This window comes from Suricata suricatta, chromosome 9 (assembly GCF_006229205.1).
Source record: "Suricata suricatta isolate VVHF042 chromosome 9, meerkat_22Aug2017_6uvM2_HiC, whole genome shotgun sequence".
Classification (NCBI taxonomy): Eukaryota; Metazoa; Chordata; class Mammalia; order Carnivora; family Herpestidae; genus Suricata; species Suricata suricatta.
The window spans coordinates 10,198,977-10,219,957 of record NC_043708.1 but is presented as its reverse complement, the minus strand read 5'-3'; the positions used below and the strand labels follow the sequence as shown (position 1 = coordinate 10,219,957).

Below are 20,981 nucleotides of genomic sequence, written 5' to 3'. Positions count from 1 at the left end.
CTTTCCTTTGTGGAGAAGGCCTACTTGACCTACGCTGGTAAACGGCTGAAGTAACTCCCCCTGGAGACTGCCAGCCCCGCTCACCTCTCATTCACCAAACCTCACCTGTGCCGGCGATGGGCACTGGGGACACGACAGGGTACAAAACACATGTCTGTCTCTGTCCTCATGGGCTTCACAGTTTCACGGTACTCTTATTAGTAGATATTATGTATGATGATTTAAAAAAAGACAAACCTGTACAGTTTTGTGTATTTTCCTTTGACGAAAGGGATAAATAAAGACAGACACTTACTGCATCACTGAGGACTTCACTGTTTATAGGTAAGATGTGTTCAATTCGCACAAAAGGTAAGAGAGAAGAAAGGATCTCTCTAAGCTCTTCGATGTCCAGGTCTCGTCTTTTTACGCCTCTTCTGTTCACACTGTGGGCAGTGCCACTCAGTAAGTTTGGCTCTATGAGACAGAAAATGAGAAGTCTCATACCAAATCCTAAATTTCAAACTTTCCTCTCTAGTACGCTTTCAGTTACATTCTTTATTCTTAGGTGCATCTGCTTTAAAAAGGATTATAAATTTTTTTGATGTTTTAATACCTTTACTTTGATAGATGTTCTTCAACAAAGAAAAAGCATGATGAACTTCTTTTGATTGTTCTGCACTAAAGAATTAAGAATTCTTTTCCATATACTAACTCAAAGGAGAAAAGAGGGCACTCTATTAAAAGCTACTCTGACCAAGGGCTTCTTCTTAAGCATTCTCACTGTTATGCCCAGTTTTTAGTACAATTAAGGGCACTGCAGGGCAAGTAGAATTTCTGGTCACTGTGGTTATCAGTATACTTGTTAGGCTACCGTATGTTTACCAGCAACTTAACAAGATATTCATTACCTGGTATCTAAAGCAGCAAAACCTAATGTGCACTGTATTTAACTCTGATTTCTAGGATCCCCTTACTGTGGAAATGTTACTGCATCAAGCTAACCCTTTGATCTCTGACATGCAATGTATTTCCACTGTCCAGAGCAGAAAGTAAAGGTTTTCTTCATTAGGTATCAGTGAAAGGGGAAGATGTGAAGTACATATAAGTTTAGGATACTGAGGTAGAAAGAAAAATTACTTAAATCCTGGGAATGTTTAATCATGTCTATAATCTAGGGACTATATATTATTTTTCTTAAAAAATAAGATCTTTCTCATTCACAAATATAAATGCTATCTTTTTTTGCAAATACTCTATAGGCAAATAGGTATTTCCTTTAAATCACATTGATAGATGGATAGAGAAATAAGGAAATAATTGTTTTTGAAAAGCTAAGCTTTTTCTGACATGGTCCGATAAATCTGTTGCAGGTATGTGGAAAAAAGGGTTTTTCTTCTTGCCTTGCTATGATCTGGCTTCATACTTACACAAAGCGTTGCTTTTCAAAAAGAAAATTTCCCCTTAAAGCAGTGGCATTTTGTTTTCAAGTGAAATTTTACATAAAACTCCCAAATCTGTAACAGCTAAGGGCAGAACCATTATACATGAAAGTGACCGAAAGGTACAGCCTACAGGCACCTGGGTAGCTCAGTTGGTTAGGTATCCGACTTTGGCTCAGGTCATGGTCTTCTGGTTCATGGGTGCAAGCCCCATGTCAGACTCTGCACTGACAGGTCAGAGCCTAGAGCCTGGAGCCTGCTTCAGATTCTGTGTCTCCCTCTCTCTCTGCCCCTCCCCCACGCATGCTCTGTCTGTCAAAAATAAACAAACATTAAAAAAAAATCTTTGGGGCCTATGGGTGGCTCAGTCGGTTAAGTGCCCAACTTCAGTTCAGGTCATGATCTCACTGTTTGTGGGCTCAAGCCCCACATCAGGCTCTGTGCTAACAGCTCAGAGAGCCTGGAGCCAGCTTCAGATTCTGTGTCTCTCTCTCTCTGTGCCCCTCCCCTACTCGTACTCTCTCTCTCTCAAAAATGAAAAAATGTTAAAAAAAAATTTTTTTTTAAATATTAAATAAAAAGAAAAGAGCTTTCTGTTCTAACCTGGTCTGAAAATGATAGGATTAAAGGAAATTTTATCAGGGCACCTGGGTGGCTCAGTTGGTTGAGAGTCCGACCTCAGCCCAGATCATGATCTTGTGGTTCACAAGTTCAAACCCCGCATCAGGCTCTGTGCTGACACCTCAGAGCCTGGTGCCTGCTTTGGATTCTGTGTCTCCCTCTCTCTCTCAAAATAAATTTAAAAAAACTTAAGGGAAATTTTATCAAGAATGCTCAATATCTGCCCAAATATGACATTTCATCATTACTCACCTTGCATCAATGAACAAACCCATGGCCTATAATTATGCAGAATTATATACAATCTACTCTTGTTATTTGGAGTAGTCACATTCTATAGAGTCACTATAAACAGTCTGTAAATACTGAACCACTGCTCCTAAGGGAAAACATGGGTAGGTTCCTGTGAGCCTCTGTTCCCAACCATTTTTTCCACCGATCAAGACTAACCTTTTATGTGTATTTCTGTTTAAAGACACCTTATTATGTTGTTGATTTATTAACATTGAATTCATAGCTGGTAGCACTGTCACTCGTACCTGAATGAAGCTTAATGTGACTCACAGTTTCTCTGTAAGGCACATCACAGCACTCCTGTGCTTAGGGACACTACGCGGCACTGAAAGTTACACCTGGAGGCCATTCCGATCGGTGAAATCACACCCCCATAAGGTATGAAAAACACAGCACTGAATAGACTGTGAAAAGAACCTTGTTTGCGGTGTGAGAACTTAAATAAGAAGGCAGAGTGTCATTCTCTTCCACCGCAAGCTGGGAACATGTGCTACAGGGAACTCAAATTTTTTGTCACGCTGGGCATATCTGCAATTGACGGTGAAAGGGCTGTAGGTACTGATTTTAAGGCTGTAAATAAATTTTAGCAGGTAGGTGAATTTGTAAATATAGAACCTGCAAATAAGAAGGATAGATGGCATACTGGCATTTCAAAAAGTCCCCAATTAATAGTAGTGGCTTTCATACTAAAACCATTCACATCTGATAGGGCACCTGCGTGGCTCAGTCGATTAAGCATCTGATTTGGGTTCAGGTTACGGTCTCCTGGTTCATGGGTTCGAGCCTTGCATGGGGCTCTGCACTGTCAGGGCACAGATTCCCTCTCTCCCTTTTCAGCTTGGGATTCTCTCTCTCTCAAAATAACTAAAAACTTAGAAAAAAAATCACATGTGAGAATTGCTAATGGCTTTTGCAGGCCACAGAAAAATAAATTAGGAAAAATAAGAAGTTCTGAAAGATAGGCTTAGCTTGAAATTTTTATGCATTTTAAAATGTGACAGAACAACTCTGTAAGTGCACTAAGAATCATGACTTGAACACTTTAAATAAGTGAACTTCATGGTATGTAAAGTGTATCTAAATACAGCCATCAAAAAATGACAGGAAAGGGAAATCTGCATTTTTCTAAAGTAAAATGTTTTGGAGAAAAGTGTTGATTTGGGTTTGCAGAGAGAGGAGCACAGCACTCTGAGGGAAGGAGCGTGTGCGTGAGGTTTTCACCTCTTCTGCAGGATCCCGAGTTGGAAGCCATTCAAAAGCATTATTTTTCCTTTACCTTTTAAAAAATTAAAAAATAAACCACACACATAGGATTTTTTTGGGGGTAATCATCTATTTTTTTAATTGAGGTAAAATTCACATACATAGCACAAGTGGGGGAGGGGTCGAGGGAGGGTGAGGAGAAGAGAGAAGGGGAGAGAGAGGGGGAGCGAGAGAGAATATGAATTCCAAGCAGGCTCTGCACTGATGCAGGGGCCCAGATTCAAGAAGCCATGAACTCATTCATGACCTGAGCTGAAACCAAGGGTCGGACACTCAACTGACAGAGCCATCTAGGTGCCTCATCATTTTAACTCTTTAAAGTGTATAATTCAGTGGCTTTTAGTATATACAAAGTTATTTTTTTAAACAAGATTAAAAAAATTTTTTTAATGTTTTTTACTTTTCAGAGACCGAGAGAGACAGTGCAAGCAGGGGAGGGTCAGAGAGAGAGGGAGCTACAGAATCTGAAGCAGGCTCTGGGCTCTGGGCTCTGAGCTAGCTGTCAGCACAGAGCCCGGAGCCTGCTTCTGATTCTGTGTTTCCCTCTCTTTCTGCCCCTCCCCTCTCTGTCTCTCTCTCCCTCTCAAAAATAAACAAACATTGAAAAATAAATAAATGTATGTTTATTTATTTTGAGAGGGAGAGAGAGTGCACGTGAGCAGGAGTGGGGTGTGGGGAGAGGAGAGAGAGGAAGCGGGAAAGAAAGAGAGAGAGGGAGGGAGGGAGGGATAGACAGAGAGAGACTGAGAGAATCCCAAGCAGACTCTGCACTGTTAGCACAGAGCCTAACGTGGGGCTCCAACTCACTAACTGTTGAGATCATGACCTGAGCCGAAATCATGGGCCGGATGCTTAACCAGACTGAGCAACCCAGGTACCCCCAGTATATACAATGTTACACACACCACCACTATCTAATTCCCAAACACTTCCATCAACAATATGCTATGGTAATATTTTAATCATTAGATGAAAATCTTCATCCTAATACTTGTATAAATCAGTATATAATACTCCATGTACTATTAAGGACACAGAGAGGTAACACTGAAGTACCCTTTTAAGTTGTAAAATGAAATTTTCTGCTATATTTATTTCTAACACAGTATACTCTTCTCCACTAAAGGATTTTACAGACTGTAAAAATTTCTATTTTCACCAGGCAAGAGAGGCTATTGTCAAGACTGACACACAGTATGCTTCTGGATTAAAAAAACTTATAGCATAAGCTAATTTTCTGAGCTTACCTCTGTCAGCTATTCTTTTCATCAATTGATGCTCACCCCATTTAATCAGATATTTAAGGATATCTTGTTCACTTGCCTATAATAAAAAAAATGATTTCGATTTATTTTAGTGGCATTAGAGCGATGGCAAACTTCGTTCACGACTGTTCCTAGGTCACAGCTACACGGTGCACAACCTAGCCACGTCTCACGCGGCTGTTTGACACATGCCGTCAAAGCCGTGCTCCACCAGCACCAAACACACAAGACACTCTGCGTATGTTCTGTCCAGTAACTTCTTGGCTCCAACTAAATTTTTTATTCTTGTTTTCATCTTTATCCTATTTTCTTCACCTATTTCAAACTTCTTGCTTTTTCTATATGGTCTCTACACAGCTTCCTTAAATTCTTTTTGGGACTAGGTGGAGATAAATAGATGAAAAGTAAACGCCTACGGATACCAACTGATTACTGTCTCCTGCAAGAACAGAAAAACAGGTACGACAGCCACTTCTGGCAGAGAGGCTACAGTGTGCAGATGGCATGCCACTAGCTGGTGAAGGACCCTCCACAGTCTGTGAGGTGGCAAGGTGCCCCTCATTTCTTTGTACTTTACCGAAAATCGTAAAGCCAGTCTAGGCTGCTCTCTAAGGTTTTTACCTTGTAAGTAGAAATGCAAAGCTTGCTAAAGACAACAGTCTGAGAAATCTGACAAATCCTAACTCCCATAATGCACACAGTCTAGATCAGGACAATGAAATGAGGTTAATGAACACAGATCCTGAATTAATCAAATCTAATTATGACAACATTTGTACTGCAATCAGATCACAGATGCCAAGTGGATTATTTACCTCTTCGCTTAATTTCTGACTGGGATGGAAGGATTTTTATAATTTTTCTAGTACAAATATAAAGAAAAAGGAAATGGCTCAATGGGTTTATGTTTTTAGAACATTAAAACTGGTGTATAGTTTCCGGCATAAAATTCATACAACCAATGCCAAAAAAAATTAAACTTGAGCATATGTTACTTGGAAGTATTTTTTGCAGTATTTTAAATCCATTGTTGGTTTAAATTACCAAATGAGATTGACATATATAAGTCAATGACACAGGAATTTGCTAAAAGCTACTTCTGATTAAAAACAAATAGTTGAAAACATTGTTATATTTTGGCAAGACACATACACTGAGTTTTTAGAAGCGTTTGAGTAGATCAGAAATGGACTACTCCTCTTTGTTTAAGCTACTATCTACAGTCTAAGTATCTGATACTCCACTAAAACCAGTAAGTTGTTACAGTGAATTAATGGAAGCCAAGAAAATCACTGTTGGGATATGCTTTTGACCTTGCCTACTGCCTCAACCCCTTTGGTGTAGGTGGTTGGGACCTGGGCTTATTCACAATGCTGAGTCATAGCAGCAGGTGCACTAAGGGCCAGAGAGCCAGAAGGCTTTTCCTGCACACATCTGAAGAGGGCATCCCCGAGTGGGCCGATCTCCCTAGATAGGAGAATAGCAGAATATAGATGGGTTTCCTGGTGCCCATATGGATGGCAATGCATTTGTGAGGTGTATAAACAATTACCTGTAGGTAGTCAGACTGGATAGCAGTAAGCAGATGATCTTTGCTGAGTTCATAAAAAACATCCGAAGTCATGACCTGGGAAAATTCCTCACAGAGGAAATGTAAAGCTTGTCGGTGCACCCATTTAGAGCCATATGGATGAGAGCTCCACTTGAGGATGGCAATTAAGGTATCTAATGAGATGCTCTCAGCAATGATATCCTCACAGCCTAAAAGAGAAGGCAAATACTTCTTAAGATTAATCATAAATATTATTTATTGAACACTGGTGTGTTAGACACTATTCTTTAAAGTAGCAATAGTAAAAAAGAACAGGAGAAAAATAAAATTCATGGAAGTCACCAAGACTTGGTGGAATGGGATAACTACAGTAACAACAGACTATAACATCTTTGAGAAATCTGCTTTTCAACAGAGACAGATCCACAGAAAATGGCAGAGAATCCTCAAAATTGTTTAAGAAAAGAAGTACCTATCTGCAAATCCAACAATCTGAGTAAGACACTCCAGTAGAGAGCACTGGACCAAAGGGGAAAGAAAAGAAGGTAGAAACGATACAGTTGTGGGAAATAGCCAGTCAGAGGAAGGGTACAGATGACACTTGACTTCTACGAGAATCCACACCTGAGAGGACAGGTGGGCTACCTTCCATGAATTAGTAGGACATCTGTTCTTTGCATCATTCTAAAAATGAAAACAAAATAAAAAGAACCTTGTCTTATTAATGGTTTAATCCCTCAGCATAGAGACAACATAATGAACTTTATGCTCATCTGAGATTAATTCTGAGGAATTAAAAAGAAGTTTAAGTGAAAGGACCAGGCTTCTGGAAAAAGTGAGCATTACACTGTACCTGTACACTTTAAAAAAGTGAAGGTCACCCAAGGATGGTCAACTATTTTCCTTAGGAGAAATAATTTCAAAATATCAATACAAAATGTAAGTAAAATCTGAGTGACAAAGTTTGCGGAAGGGAAAGTGGCTAAAGTTGGACAGAAATTCTTTATAACTAAGTTTACTGTAAAATCAAAAGGAACCCTGTAATTTTGAGGGGAAAAGAAGTGTTTATCACTACCAACAACAAAAATGAGGCTTAAGAGGCTGTTCTCTAATGAGCCTAAGGCTTTGAAAGACACAGCCAAAAGAAAAGGCATCAATGAAATCCAGAGACTTGCAAAAAGCTCAACATTGTGAAATCATGAAAGGCGAAAATAGAAAGGTAATGACTATGATCACCCTTTCCAGGTGATATAAAATCATTAGGAGCCAATACAGAGTGTGAAAAATAATGCTTCATTTCCTTTTCTGATGTGGTACCAGATACCAAAAACATCAGAGAATTGTGTAACCTGACGTCTGCAAAGCATTTAATATGCTTCTTGATGTCTCCAGAAAACAGGGACTGTGGTCTTCGCTGTATGTCTAGCACCTTCTTGCCATGGTAGGTGCTAAATAAGAATTTGTTGAGTGTGCAAACGAGTTCTTTGCAGATTAAGATGAAGAACTGTAGATGGATGACTGAACAGTGGTTAAGGGAACCATTTGGAAGTGGCCCTGATTAGCGTGGGGGATGGAGTGTGGATTCTATTTTCTCGATGTTAATCAAGAACTTGAAGGAAGATGTGGAAAATATGCTTCAAAATCTCCTGGTGACCGGAAACGGAAACACAGAAACACACTGGATGACATGATTATAACTGGCTAAACAGATGAGTCCAAAGGAGGGTGAAAAAGAACCAGGAAAATTATAAAGTTCGATACTTCAGTGGAAGAAAATCAACTGCCCGGCAGATAACAGAGGAGAGCTAGCCTACCCACAACCTATGTAAGTAACCCCTGGGCGCTCTAGGGGGTGGGTGTGAGGTGTGATGTGGCTGCTGGAGAGCTGAAGCGACCTCAGGCTTTTAACACTCAAGCACAGAGTCCTAATCAATGGACTAGTGCTGCGCTCCTCAACTGCGTGCAGTGTTGTGTTCTGCTCTAGGCCCTGAGTTTTAGACGGAGCACTGACAAAACACCAGAATTCTCAGAGGAGAGCGAAAGAACAGTAGAGTTTGAGACCCGTCACAGAAGAAAAGCTCCGAGCAACCAAGATCACTTGGCTTATGTAAGAGAAACCTGAGGAGGGACACGGGAGCGATCTCCAAATGTCTGACAGACCTGCACGAGGCAGAGGAGAAATGACGGACTTCCCTGATGTTCCAAGGGCAGGTCCAAGATGGGGGTGTTAAAAGAAGGGGATTTTGCCTCAACACTAAGAAATTTCTAACAATTAGATTTGCTCCCCTCAAGAAAATAAAAGGATCCTTCTAGAAAAATGTAGGTGCGAAGGCTGGCTCATTACGTAAGGAACAGAGTGCAAAGAAGCCTTCCGCTGGATACGGAGCTAAGGTCAGAGAGCACCCAAGCCACTTCCATCACAAAGATAAAATCATTCTGAGAAAAGTGGTAACAGAGCATCAACAGACCCTAAAGATTCATTTACTTAATTAACATGAGATCCTGATAAGGAACACTGAGACCAGCACAATGAAATATGCATGTAAACAACACCCAGAGAGGTGAGTACGTGCTAATGAGGAGAAATACGGAGAAGTTCTAGACTGCTCTCATGAGTTTATGGTGAACCAAATGCCAACCTGAAGACAGGCCTCCCCTAGCAGCCAGAGGACCTGCACCCAGCTGCTGCAGCAAACAGGCACCAGACCAGACTTGGGGAGAACGGGTCAATCTGATAGGTGTGCTCGGGAATGAACCAAGTGAAGTTAGACAGGAAGTGGTTACCGAAAAGGATGTATCACGATCCCATGAAACCAGGATACTGGCAGAAGTAAAGAAAAAGAGTTAATAATAACATCATATATTTAAACTTCAGAGGTTTTCAAAGAAGTGAGACATGATAGGAAAAAGCAGCCTTTGAAATCAAGATATACTGCACTTGAAACCCACCTTGGCCACCTAGAAGCAAAGCCATTTTGGACAGATCCTTAACCTCTGTGAGTCTGAAATGTTCCACTTGTAACACTGGAATTATACTCTACCTCAAGGTTGTTACGAGATTTAAATGAGTCTACCTTTGATACTCTTTGTTTCTTCAACTGGCAGTACCTACTTGCCAAACACTGAATACACCGCTCTTTTTACTACACCGTTTCCTGGGTGACATCACCTGTCCCCTGTCGCTTTAACTCCCAAAGCATCCTCATATTTTCAAGTCTACTTATAGTTCCAACCCAGAGCTCTCTCCTGACTCCCGACTCACCCCTTCAACTCTCCACTGGAGAGTTCTGGGGCTATTTTGCAGACCTCTTAAGTGCAAGTCACTTTGTTTCCTTTGGGAAGTCTAGTAACCCCCTTCTTTTTCAAAAAAAGAAAAAAAAGAAAAAAATAAAAAAAAGTTTTAAATGCTTTTATTTATTTTTGAGATACACAGAGAGACAGAGCACAAGCAGGGGTGGGCAGAAAGGGAGACACACAATACAAAGCAGGCTCCAGGCTCTGAGCTGTCAGCACAGAGCCCAATGCGGGGCTCACACCCACAAACTGTGAGATCATGACCAGAGCTGAAGTCAGACACTTAACTGTCTGGGCCACCCAAGTCCCCCAAGACCCCCCTTTCGTAAGCCCTGCTTTAGAGAAAGATACCTCCTCCTATTCCCAGTCACCAAAGCCAGAAATCTTAGTACTATTACTGATTCTGTCTTAAGCCCACATCCACTCAACATCAAATGCTGTTCATTCTATTCTTATTTTAAATCCATCCCCTCCACTGAATCTCTACCACCTCCCCATTTCAGAATCTGATACTTCTTTCCCCGCATCACCAAAATAGCCTCAAAAAGTTCCCATCTTTCTCCCTTCCAATCTGTTCTCCATACTGTTGCCAGATGATCTTTTAAAATGTAAATTAGATTATATATGTAACAAATTATTCAATAGCTTGCAAATAACTTCAAGATAAAATCCAAACTACATATTCTTGATGGTCTGGCCCTTGCCAACTTCTCCAGTTCCATTTCTGCTCATATTCTACATTACAGTCATCCTGCATTCATTACTTGCCATTTCCTAGAGTTCCACCAAACTCTCACCTTCAGGCCGTTGCATATGCTGTTCCATTTTTCTGAAATGCTTTTCTGGTTGTTTGTTAAAAAAAAATGTTTATTTATTTTGAGAGAGCAAGTGTGCCCAAGGGGGAAAGGGCAGAGAGAGAGGGAGAGGGAGAATCCCAAGCAAGCTTCACCTTGCCAGCGCAGAGCCTTACGCGGGGCTTGATCCCACAGAACATGAGATCATGACCGGAGCTGAAATCAAGAGTCAGACGCTTAACTGATGAACCACCCAGGTGCCCCTGAAATGCTCCTAATTCTCCTTGACTCATTCACATTTTTTAGACTCAGCTTAAATGTTGTCTCTTTCAAAAGCCTAGCTTGATCTTGTTCCCCAAAGCCCTAGGTCATATGTTCCTCTTACCTAAGTGTCCAGGTTGACCTATTTCCTTCTATATAATAGCATTAAATTATTTTATATTTCTGAAATATTTGCCTGAATCCTCTACCAGACTGAGAACTTCTTTGGGGAAGAGGCCCACCTTAGTGATTCTACAATGCCTGACAGCTAGTAGCTAATCACTTAAAAACAAAAATAGCTAATATTTAGGCCTGTACTTAACATACAATTATTTGATTTTAGCACTCTTTCTCAAAGAGGGTGGTATATATTATTCCCACTTTACAGATGACAAAGATTAATGCACTTGCTTAAAGTAATACATCTAGGAAGAAAAACTACTTAACTACACATAGCCTTTCCCCCCTGCCTAAAAATTTCTCCCCGTTTTTATGTCTCTAAACTTAGGTCTTACATGAATCAATCCTCATCAGAACCTCTTCACTTTGGACCACTCCTCTTATGGACAGAAAAGCACCTCATAAATATACCAAACACGGTGACATTAACTCACAAATGTGAAAGGAAGACAATTAGGCAAAAAACTGGAATGCTGAAAGATAGATTTTAAAAAGAGATTTATATACTATTGTCAAATGTAGTATTTCCATATTACAGTAAAGGATTTCAGCTAGCAGTAATTTGCATTTTGTCAAGGTTATCTATAATGGAATGAAAATGTATATATAGGAGCAAGGCAGAAAGGATGCTGGCAGGGAAAGGCCAGCAAGCAAGATGTAAAAAGGCTTCACACAGTGCCATTTCCTTGGTAAACTTCAGACCAGTCTTGTTGGTTCAGAAACATGACCAGCACACTCTCAAAGACGGCTGGATTCCTGTTGACAAAGTGATCCTAACCCAAACCCTATGTGACCAATGTATAAACTGGAAGGTTCACTTATGTACAGTGCAGGCATTCATTCCTAGTGAGCAGAGTGCCACATTCTGTCTGGGCTCTTCTCAAACTATCTTGGGTGGGTCAAGAAACAGTTGTTTTTGTTTCTTTTTAAATTTCTAATCTGTCATGGACCAATAGTTTAGAAAAGACACCACTTGAAAACTGTGGCAATGTCAAACTGCCAAAGAGTTCCTAAACGTTTACTCTCAATAACTGTACTTACCTCATTATAGACACACTTTGAAGAGCACCACTCTATCCAGAATCCCTTCCCCTAGGTCTGTTTCACAACATATAAAAGTCAGATTTGTTTCCAGATTTGGTAATAATTAACTCTCAGAGGAAACTTTTTCTTCCTTTTTTGTTTCTCTAGAGTTTAACTAACTCCATTTTCTAACTAGAGATAAAATAGTATCTATATTTCTTTAAAACATTTTTAAATGTTGATTTATTTTTGAGAGAGAGAGACAGCGACAGCATGAGAGAGAGCGCAAGCAAGTGGGGGAGAGGCAGAGAGAGAGGGAGACACAGGATCTGAAGCAGGCTCCAGGCTCTCAGCTGTCAGCAGAGGATTCGAACTCCAACTATGAGATATAACCTGAGTCAAACTCGGATGCTTAACTGATTGAGCGGACTGAGCCACCCAGGCACGCTGGTATATTTTTTTCTTTAAAGACAACTAAATATATAATCAGACACCTATTTTATCTTTTTAAAACCAGAAGCTTAGAGCTTAAGACTGTTATCCAGAGATGGCAGATTACTGTTCATACTCACCACCACACATGCCCTCTGATCCCACCCCACCTATGGGCAGAGTATACCTCCTGACCCCAAGACTTGGAATTGGCCATGAGTTCTTCTTTTGACCAATGAAAGGTAGTGGATATGATGTGACAAAGATTTCAGAAGCACTTTTAGGCCCTGGGCTTGCGCTCTTGCCTTCTGCCACCATCACATTAAGAGCATACTACGGCTAGCTTACGGACCCTAGGAGCATGAGCAGCAGTGGGAACAGAGCCACCCAGCCCTGCTAAGCCACAGTGACAATCTGAAAGACCCCAGCTGCAGCAGACATAAGTTTGTAGTTTTAGCTGACCTGGAAGTCTGTAGGAAATACATGTTCAGGTACTGTACCACTAAGACTCCCCAGCTGGCTGTTACACAGCAATGGCTGACCAATATGCCATATGCCTTTCCAGATGAACTTACAAGTCTTTGTCAGTTTCCTTGTAACAAAAAAATTCATCTGTAGCCACGGCATCTAATGGCTCAAGGGTGCCCACATATTCTGCTCTGGTAGCAGATTTTCAATAGTACAGCTGTGAGGTTAGCACATGAAATATGAAGGCCACTTCTTATGATTTTTCTCTTTTGGCTTGTGTGAAGACATTAGGAACTCTGAGGACCTCAAATTGGCTGGCTTTAGCTAACTGGTTTCAAAGACATGAAAAAAGGAAACAAGAGGCTCAGGTTAGCCACCCCTCAATTTAGGCATTCTGTCAAAGTCGGAAGGCTTCTAGGTCAGTGTTTTTAAAAACCCTTATTTCCTGCAGCTGCAGAACAGACTGCCAACACTCAGGCTCCAGATTTAATTTTAAAGATATCGGACTCACAAAGACTTGAATGCAAAGCCTTAACAAATCTAAGATAAAATCTGGGTCCTAATAGAAACAGTTGGTGACAGTAATCTGGAATGTGTATATTTGGGTGGATGAGTGAGGAATGTCAAACCCCAAGATCCGTCTGCACTTTCTGGCTTGGGAGAAACAGCTCTCCCCTAACTCCTTGAAGAGGACAGCGGCCTCTGTCAGGAGACCCAGCAGATGCCTGGAAAGACCATGCCTGTCCCCTTCAAGATCTGTCTCGCACTCCTCTCACTAGCTCCAAACCCATAATCAAGATCTGATCCTTCATAAACACAGTCTGAGCGAGAAAATACAGGTTCTGTTATGGGAGGAAAGAGTGTATTCTTTCTCTCAAGAATGACAAGACCTGGCGATCTGGACTGGCCATGACCGAGGATTGCTCGCGGGAGCAGATCTTGAGAGTGCTGGACCAGGGTGCTAGGTCTGGGGCAATAAAAACAGGTGCAGGAAGGGGTTTGTCTGAAATTCAAGGGATTCACCAGGACATCCTTTGTTGTTTCTCTGTCCAGTGACAACAGAGACTGGGAAACTGTAGCAACCATAGATCAAGCAACTAAGAGCTCAGAGACCTCTGGGATAAAAGTCTGGGTCACCCCACCTGGCAGGCAGCCCAGACCTGCTGAAGTATTAGCAAAGGATAATGAAAATCTAGGCTGGGTGACAGAAGAGGGAGACTGCCAATCTGTAATATTTCAACTTGCTTAAGCCTAAACCGTGTCCCACAATCTTCATTCATATATGGTTCCAGGCGAAGTTGTTCAAGCGAGAAATGTGTGAGATCTGGAAGGCAGAAGCAGCAGTCAGCCCTCTCTACAAGTCACCATAACTGGGTGTGGGGACAGGCAGGCACAGAGGTGCCCCTGGGTTCCAGCTTTTCCTTGCCCTCCTCTGCTCCCAGTCCAGTTCTCCCTCCCAGCTGCAGCCCTGGTGACTACACCAGCCCCAGGCCACCATCAGATGCTTGACTGAGAGCCCCAGACAAAACAGCCACTCTCCACAGGCTCCCCTCCCTCGTGCAGCCTCTGGGCAGCGGCTCAGTGTGCTGCACCCCCAGGTGGACCTGCAGTTAGGGTCTCTGCATTCTGTTTCCCTCCTGGTCCCACCCTCCCTTCCCCTGGTTGTCTGAGGCTCAATTCCTAGAATTCTCTTATCCCATAAGTCAGAGCTGCTCAGCTTCCATAGCTGAACTCTGAGTGATGCAGTTTTGAGGAGAATAACAATCACAGCCTCCAGCCTGTTGCAGCAGCTGGGACTGTGGCTAACTGCACCGTCCTCCCTGAATTGTCTTCTGTAGAGGTATGGTTGATTATCACCTTGAAGGCTCTGTGATGAATTGGATCTAAAATACCATTAAGTTACATCACATCAAATTGCTGATATTAGACCATTTTGACATGTGAAAATAACATACGATTAAATAATGTATTAATTTTCTACGACTGTGTAACAAATTGCCACAAACTCAGCAGGTTAAAACAACAAATCAGCTCATATTTTCCGTGGGTCAGGAATCTGGGCTCAGGCTGCAGTCAGGTGTCAATGGGGCCTACATTCTCATCGGAAGAACTGGCCTCCAAGCCCATTCAGGTTGTTGACAGAAATCATTTCCTGTGGCCATAGGACAAAAGGCCCGGCTCCGTGCTACTAGCCGGGAGCCCCATACTCAGCCGAGGCTGCCTGAAGTTCTTGCCATGAGGTCTGCTCAACAGGCCATCTCACAGTACAGCAGCTTGCTTCTTCACAGCCGGCAAGCGCAAAAGTCTCCAGTGAAGTCAACTGTTAAGACAGTCTTCTCAAATGTCATGGGCATGACGTCTCATCTTTGTCAAACTGTACTGGCTAGAAACAAGATGTGTGCTGCACTCACACTTAAGAGGAGGAGAACCCATTAAGGCTATAACTACCAGGAGATGAAGATCATTAGGGACCACCTTAGGGTCTACTTGTCAAAGTAAGTTTATGACCATTTTAGTAACACCGCTTCTGACATACTGGACACTTCTGACATAATGGATACACACTGCCATCATTTTGGTCTGCCCTGAGCGCTCCTTTCTTTGATCTACTGCAGTTGTCTTTTCTGAGAACATGTCTAACTTTCCACTTCTCTGAAGAGGGGTAAGAAAACCTGCCATCAATATTTTAGGTAAAGGTACATTATAATTTGGCCAAAAATAAATGAATGAATGAATGAATGAATGAAAAGACTAATTGACAAGGGAGCCAAGAATACACTAGGGGGAAAGGTTTGTTTCTTCAAAAAACGGTATTGGAAAAACTGGACATCTACGTGCAAAAGAATGAAATTGGACCCGATCTTACACTGCTCACAAAAACTAAATAAAATGGACTAAGGACTTAAATGTAAGACCTGAAACAATGAAGCTCCTAGAAGAAAGCATAGAAATAAAGCTCCTTGACAGGGTCTCGGTCATGATTTTTTTTGGATAAAGACCTAAAGCACAAACAACAAAATAGAAAATAAACAAGTGGGACTACATAAACTAAAAAGCTTCTGCACAACAAAGGAAACAATCAACAAAATCAAAAGGCAACTTACAGAACGAGAGAAAATATTTGCAAGCCATGTATGACAGGGAGTTAATATCCAAAATGTATAAGGAACTCATATACCTCAACAGCAAACAATCGGATTAAAAAGCTGGGCAGATGACCTGAATAGACATTTCTCCAAAGACATATGAATGGCCGAAAAGTACATGAAAAGGTGCCCAACATCACCGATCATCAGGGAAATGTGAATCAAACTACAGAATATCACCTCACACTCGTCAGAACGGCTATTATCAAAAAGAGAGGAGGTAACAATGCTGGCAAGGATGTGGAGACCCTGGTGCCCTGCTGGTGGAGATAGAAGTTGGCAGAGCCACTACCCAGAACAGTGTGAAGATTCCTCAAAAAAATAAAAACAGAAGCACCATACTAGTCAGCAACCCACTTCTAGGTACACATCTGAGGGTGAGAAATCACTATCGCAGAGAGGCCTGCACTCCCATGTTCACTACAGCATTGCTCATCACAACAGTCAAGATGTGGAAACCAATGGATAAAGAAAACGTGGTGTGTCTCTCTATATGTAATGGAATATTATTCAGCTATCAAAAGGAAAGCCTGCCATATGCCAACGACATGGATGAACCCTGAGAGCATCATGCTAAGTGAAATAAGTCAGACAGAGAAAGGCAAATATTGTGTGACCTCACTTACACGTGGAGTCTAAAAACATCAAACTCACAGAAATAGAGAACAGAATGGTGGTTTCCAAAGGCTGAAGAGTGGAGGAAATGTGGAGACGCTAATCAAAGGGTACAAACATTCAGCTGTAAGATGAATAAGGTCCAGAGGTCTAATGTGCAGCATGGTGACTACAGTTAATATTGTATTATACACCTGAAAGTTGCTTTGAGAGTAGAGCTTTACCGTTGTGACCGTAACAACAAAATGGTAACTATGTGAGCTAAAGGATGCATAAACCAGTATTACTGTGGCAAACATTTCACAACATATAACATGTATCAAATCATTACACTGTATACCTTAAACTTAACACAATGCTATATATCAATTATGTCTCAAAGCTAGGGAGAAAAAAGAAAAAGAAAAAGAAAAAGAAATTTAGATTAAAATCTATTTTCACTACAAAAAAAAAGATGAAAAGTAAGTTGAGTTTTTCTGGGTTTTATTTCTCATACCCGTTTGGCTATGTTCTCATAACATTTTGGCTAATGTTCAGAATTCGGGTGTTCCTGTTGGGTAGATATTAAAAATACTCTTGGTGGTTCTGGTGGTTGAATATCCAACTCTTGATTTCAGCTCAGGTCTTGATCTCAAGCCCTGCATCGGTCTCCGCACTGAGCTTGGGGCCTGCTTGGGATTCTCTCCCTCCCTGCCCCTCTCCTACTCTTTTCTCTGAAAATAAATAAATAAAAACTACCCTCTATACATAATATAGAGGCAGACTCTTAAAGTGCACCGTATTTCTCTACATGGAAGGTTATCTTTCAAGTTTCTCCTCCTTTTAATAGTCTCACAAGTTCCCTGCAATACCTAAATGCCAGAGGGCATTAGTAATATTATAGATCTAGTCCAAATACTTTTTCACGTTTTCTTTCAATACATTTTAAAAGATATGTACTGAGACTATCTCTGGATCATCTACCTCAACAGACAGATACAAAAGAAACCGGGAACACTGGCTGCCTCCGTGAAGGGAACTCAGCGGTGCGGGACAGAAAGTTGGGAGAACAGGACACTCTTCGTGGAGTACTCTTTGTACCTTTTGACTTTTTGTTCCATTTGAATATATTATCTATTTAAAAAAACAACAAAGCAAAAACAAACAAAAACCCTCAGGCTATTGAAGTTGCCAGGAGCTCCTTCCCTCAGTGCCAATATAAAATCAATCACTGACCACAAAATCCAAGCAAATATTGGAAAGGAAATGAGAAGGTTCTCTGCTTTGAGAACATTACTCCCTTCTGATGGGAAAGAAGCAATCAGGGAGATTCTTGGTGCTTGTGTGTGAAAATGTACCCTGAGGGCTTGTATTCTTTATTCAGATAGCTTTCCCCAAGCTGTGTGAGAAGAATAGACTGAGGAAGATAGGAAAGAAGTTACTGCAGTCACTTGGTAAAGAAGGGAGGAGGCTAAAGCCTACAATTATAACAGATTAAAGATTTCTCTAAGCCATGAAAGGAAAAAGACCAAGAACCCTTAAGATACTTACTTGGAAATATATATTATATTGTTTTAATGTTTACTTTATAACGATGTCTAATATGCTATTTTTTACTAGGCTTAAGGGTTTTTTGGGTAAGTGAACACAGCACAATGAAAGGGAAAAGCATCCGTGGGGTTGTCGGTTCTGTAATTAAGGACACCCTACACGACATGTAAGCCTCTGCTATATTACAATGCAGGGGGATCTAATTTGGAACCTACAGGATGCCCGATCTTCTTGAAATTGAATACATATTGTAATGTGCAGCCATCTTACTAGAAGAGAGATGCAAAATACACCGTTAGAGTCAGACTGACCAGCGACCCAATCCCAATTCCCTTTAACTGTGTGATGTGTGAAATTTTGCCTGTTTCCTCATCTGAAAAATGTTCCCTAATCCTCAAAATCTACCTCATTGGGGTTATTTTCAGGATTAAATAAGCTGCAACTCTTACTATAATTAGGCTTCCCTATACATTATTATCCTGGCATATTCTAATTCAGAAGCTAGCATGGGACCTGTGGGGAGTGGGGCAGGAGAGGACAGCAGAGTCTGGAGGGGGCAGGGCAAGTTAAAGCTCATAAAGGGAACAGAAATGCTGACAACCCAAATGTACTGTGCACTTACCACTCATATGTCATTTAATTTTTTTTATTGTTAAACAAAAATTTTTTAATGTTTTTTAGTTTTTGAGAGACAGAGAGAGACAGTGCAAGCAGGGGAGGGTCAGAGAGAGACACACACAGAATCGGAAGCAGGCTCCAGGCTCTGAACTAGCTGTCAGCACAGAGCCTGATGCGGGGCTCGAACCCACAAACCGCGAGATCATGAGCTGAGCCCAAGCCAGACGCTTAATCGACTGAGCCACCCAGGTGTCCCCGCATGTCATTTATTAAAATGTTACACAAAAACAATTTAATAGTCTCGGTATGTGAAAAGCTCAGAGGTTCACATCCTTTGGACTAAAACCAAAAAATACCTATTTACATCTATACTTTACTATGCCTTTTTTTTTTTTTAATGCTTATTTATTTTTGAGACAGAGACAGAGCTTGAGGCGGGGAGGGGCAGAGAGAGAAGGAGACACAGAATCAGAAGCAGGCTCCAGGCTCTGAGCTGTCAGCATAGAGCCCGATGTGGGGCTTGAACCTACGAACCATGAGATCGTGACCTGAGCTGAAGTTGGCCACCCAAACCAACTGAGCCCCCCAGGCGCCCCGTATACTTTGTTTACTATCCTTAAGTCATTTCCCCACTGTGGCAAAACAGTAAGTTAGTATCTTTAATTCCATTATAATAAGAAACATCCAAGCTTTTCGGGTAGAGCCATGTAATAACTTTCAGAAAACTTTGTGATATTTACTGATGAGTTATCTCTTATGCTCTACCGACTGAGCTAGCCGGGCGCCCTGATGACTTATCTCTTAACAGGACTGTGCACTCCCTTCAACACTAGGTACCTCACTGATGATTCCTTCTCATGGAGGCGATGTTCCCTCTTCCCCAGTGATGGGAAAGATTGGCTCTGCAACTGGAAAGACCAGGATTCAAATCTTGGCCATAGTATGTTCTAGCTGTAAACCCAGGTAACAATACTTAGAACCTTCAGTTTACCTGTAAAGTGGAGATACTACCTACCACAGAAGATAACGTAAGTTATGAGCTTAGCAAAAAATAGGTGCTCAAAAATTCTACTAAATAAATGAATAAATATAGTAAGAAACTTTAGCAATTTTTGATGTGTAATTGATAGATTGTATCTGTTTATGTGTTACCCCCCCCTCCCCTCCCCTCACCCCCTACAATTTCTGGAACATTTCTTAAGGTGTCTGCATGCTGCTTATGGTCTCAGTCAAAGAGATCTTTCAGAAAATGCATATGTAATCAAGTCCTATGACTTGCAATGTTCAGGGTAAAGCCAAGCTCTTTATTATACAGCCCTACTTGTCTCTGTGTCTCATTTCTCACCACACCACTCTCCTCTCTGCAACTGCCAAAGGGCCTTGCTCTCATTTATCCCTGGGCCTTTCTACCTGCCTTCCTTCTCCCTAACCTTTATCTCTATCTTTCTTTACTTAACTCATTCATTCCCCAGGGATCCCTTCCCTAACTCCCTATCCTGAGGTCTGCGGCTCTTCTTCCTGTGTGCTCCCCTTCCACCCAGTGCTTGGCTCCACCTGAGCACTCGCACAGGTTTGGTTCTTACCACGAGACTCATCACTTCAATCTCAGGGTCTGCCTATAATAAGTCTGCTAAATGAATGAAGTATAAGAGTCATAGTGCTAATTCTATACCAAGGTCTATTTGAATTGGCAGGTTTTTTTCTTCCTTCTCCTCCATAATGTCCCATTTTCTCCTCTATTTGCTGAAAACTCAGACTGCTGCTATTCTCTCAGGATTACAGACCTATAACGATGATCAGATTTACAACACTGTATTCATCTATTTCTATTTAACTTAGTATCTCTAAAAATTTGACATAAAAATGTAGTTTAGAAGTGGGGCTCATAACACTGAAGACTTCAGATACTTTATATTTTTACTGCTTACACTTATAAACAAAAACTATCAATGTAGAAAATAATGCATTAGAATAACAAAAACTAACCTCAGTTTAGCTTAGAAAAATTTCTGAACTGCTCATAATTAGATACAGCTCAGATATCAAGAAGTTTAGGGAACCAATGTGATACCTATGTATCTTCCAGAAGTATTTTAGCGAATCAGTGTCAAAATTCAGCATTGTTCTTTAATGTAAGCCTCCATCAGGAAGAAACTACGGACAGGAAGGAAACAGTATTAAAACCAACTCATTTTGGAAAAGGC

General features: G+C 41.2%; 1 protein-coding gene across 5 annotated transcripts in view; it reads right to left on the bottom strand.

The window, feature by feature from the left end:
• Window positions 1–20,981, bottom strand: part of BTBD7 (BTB domain containing 7) — a 79,360-nt gene that overhangs the window by 21,924 nt on the left and 36,455 nt on the right. For 3 of the 5 annotated variants that reach the window (XR_003912968.1, XM_029950771.1, XM_029950772.1), the window contains 3 exons: window positions 6,417–6,625; window positions 4,847–4,922; window positions 296–456 (listed from right to left, as the gene is read on the bottom strand). Coding sequence is in view for 4 of the 5 variants with exons in the window: in XM_029950771.1 (XP_029806631.1) it covers window positions 296–456; window positions 4,847–4,922; window positions 6,417–6,625 (446 nt within the window). In the remaining variant the exon portion in view is untranslated. The remainder of the gene's footprint in view (window positions 1–295; window positions 457–4,846; window positions 4,923–6,416; window positions 6,626–20,981) is intronic. The other 2 variants (XM_029950775.1, XM_029950773.1) reach the window with 2 other exon arrangements.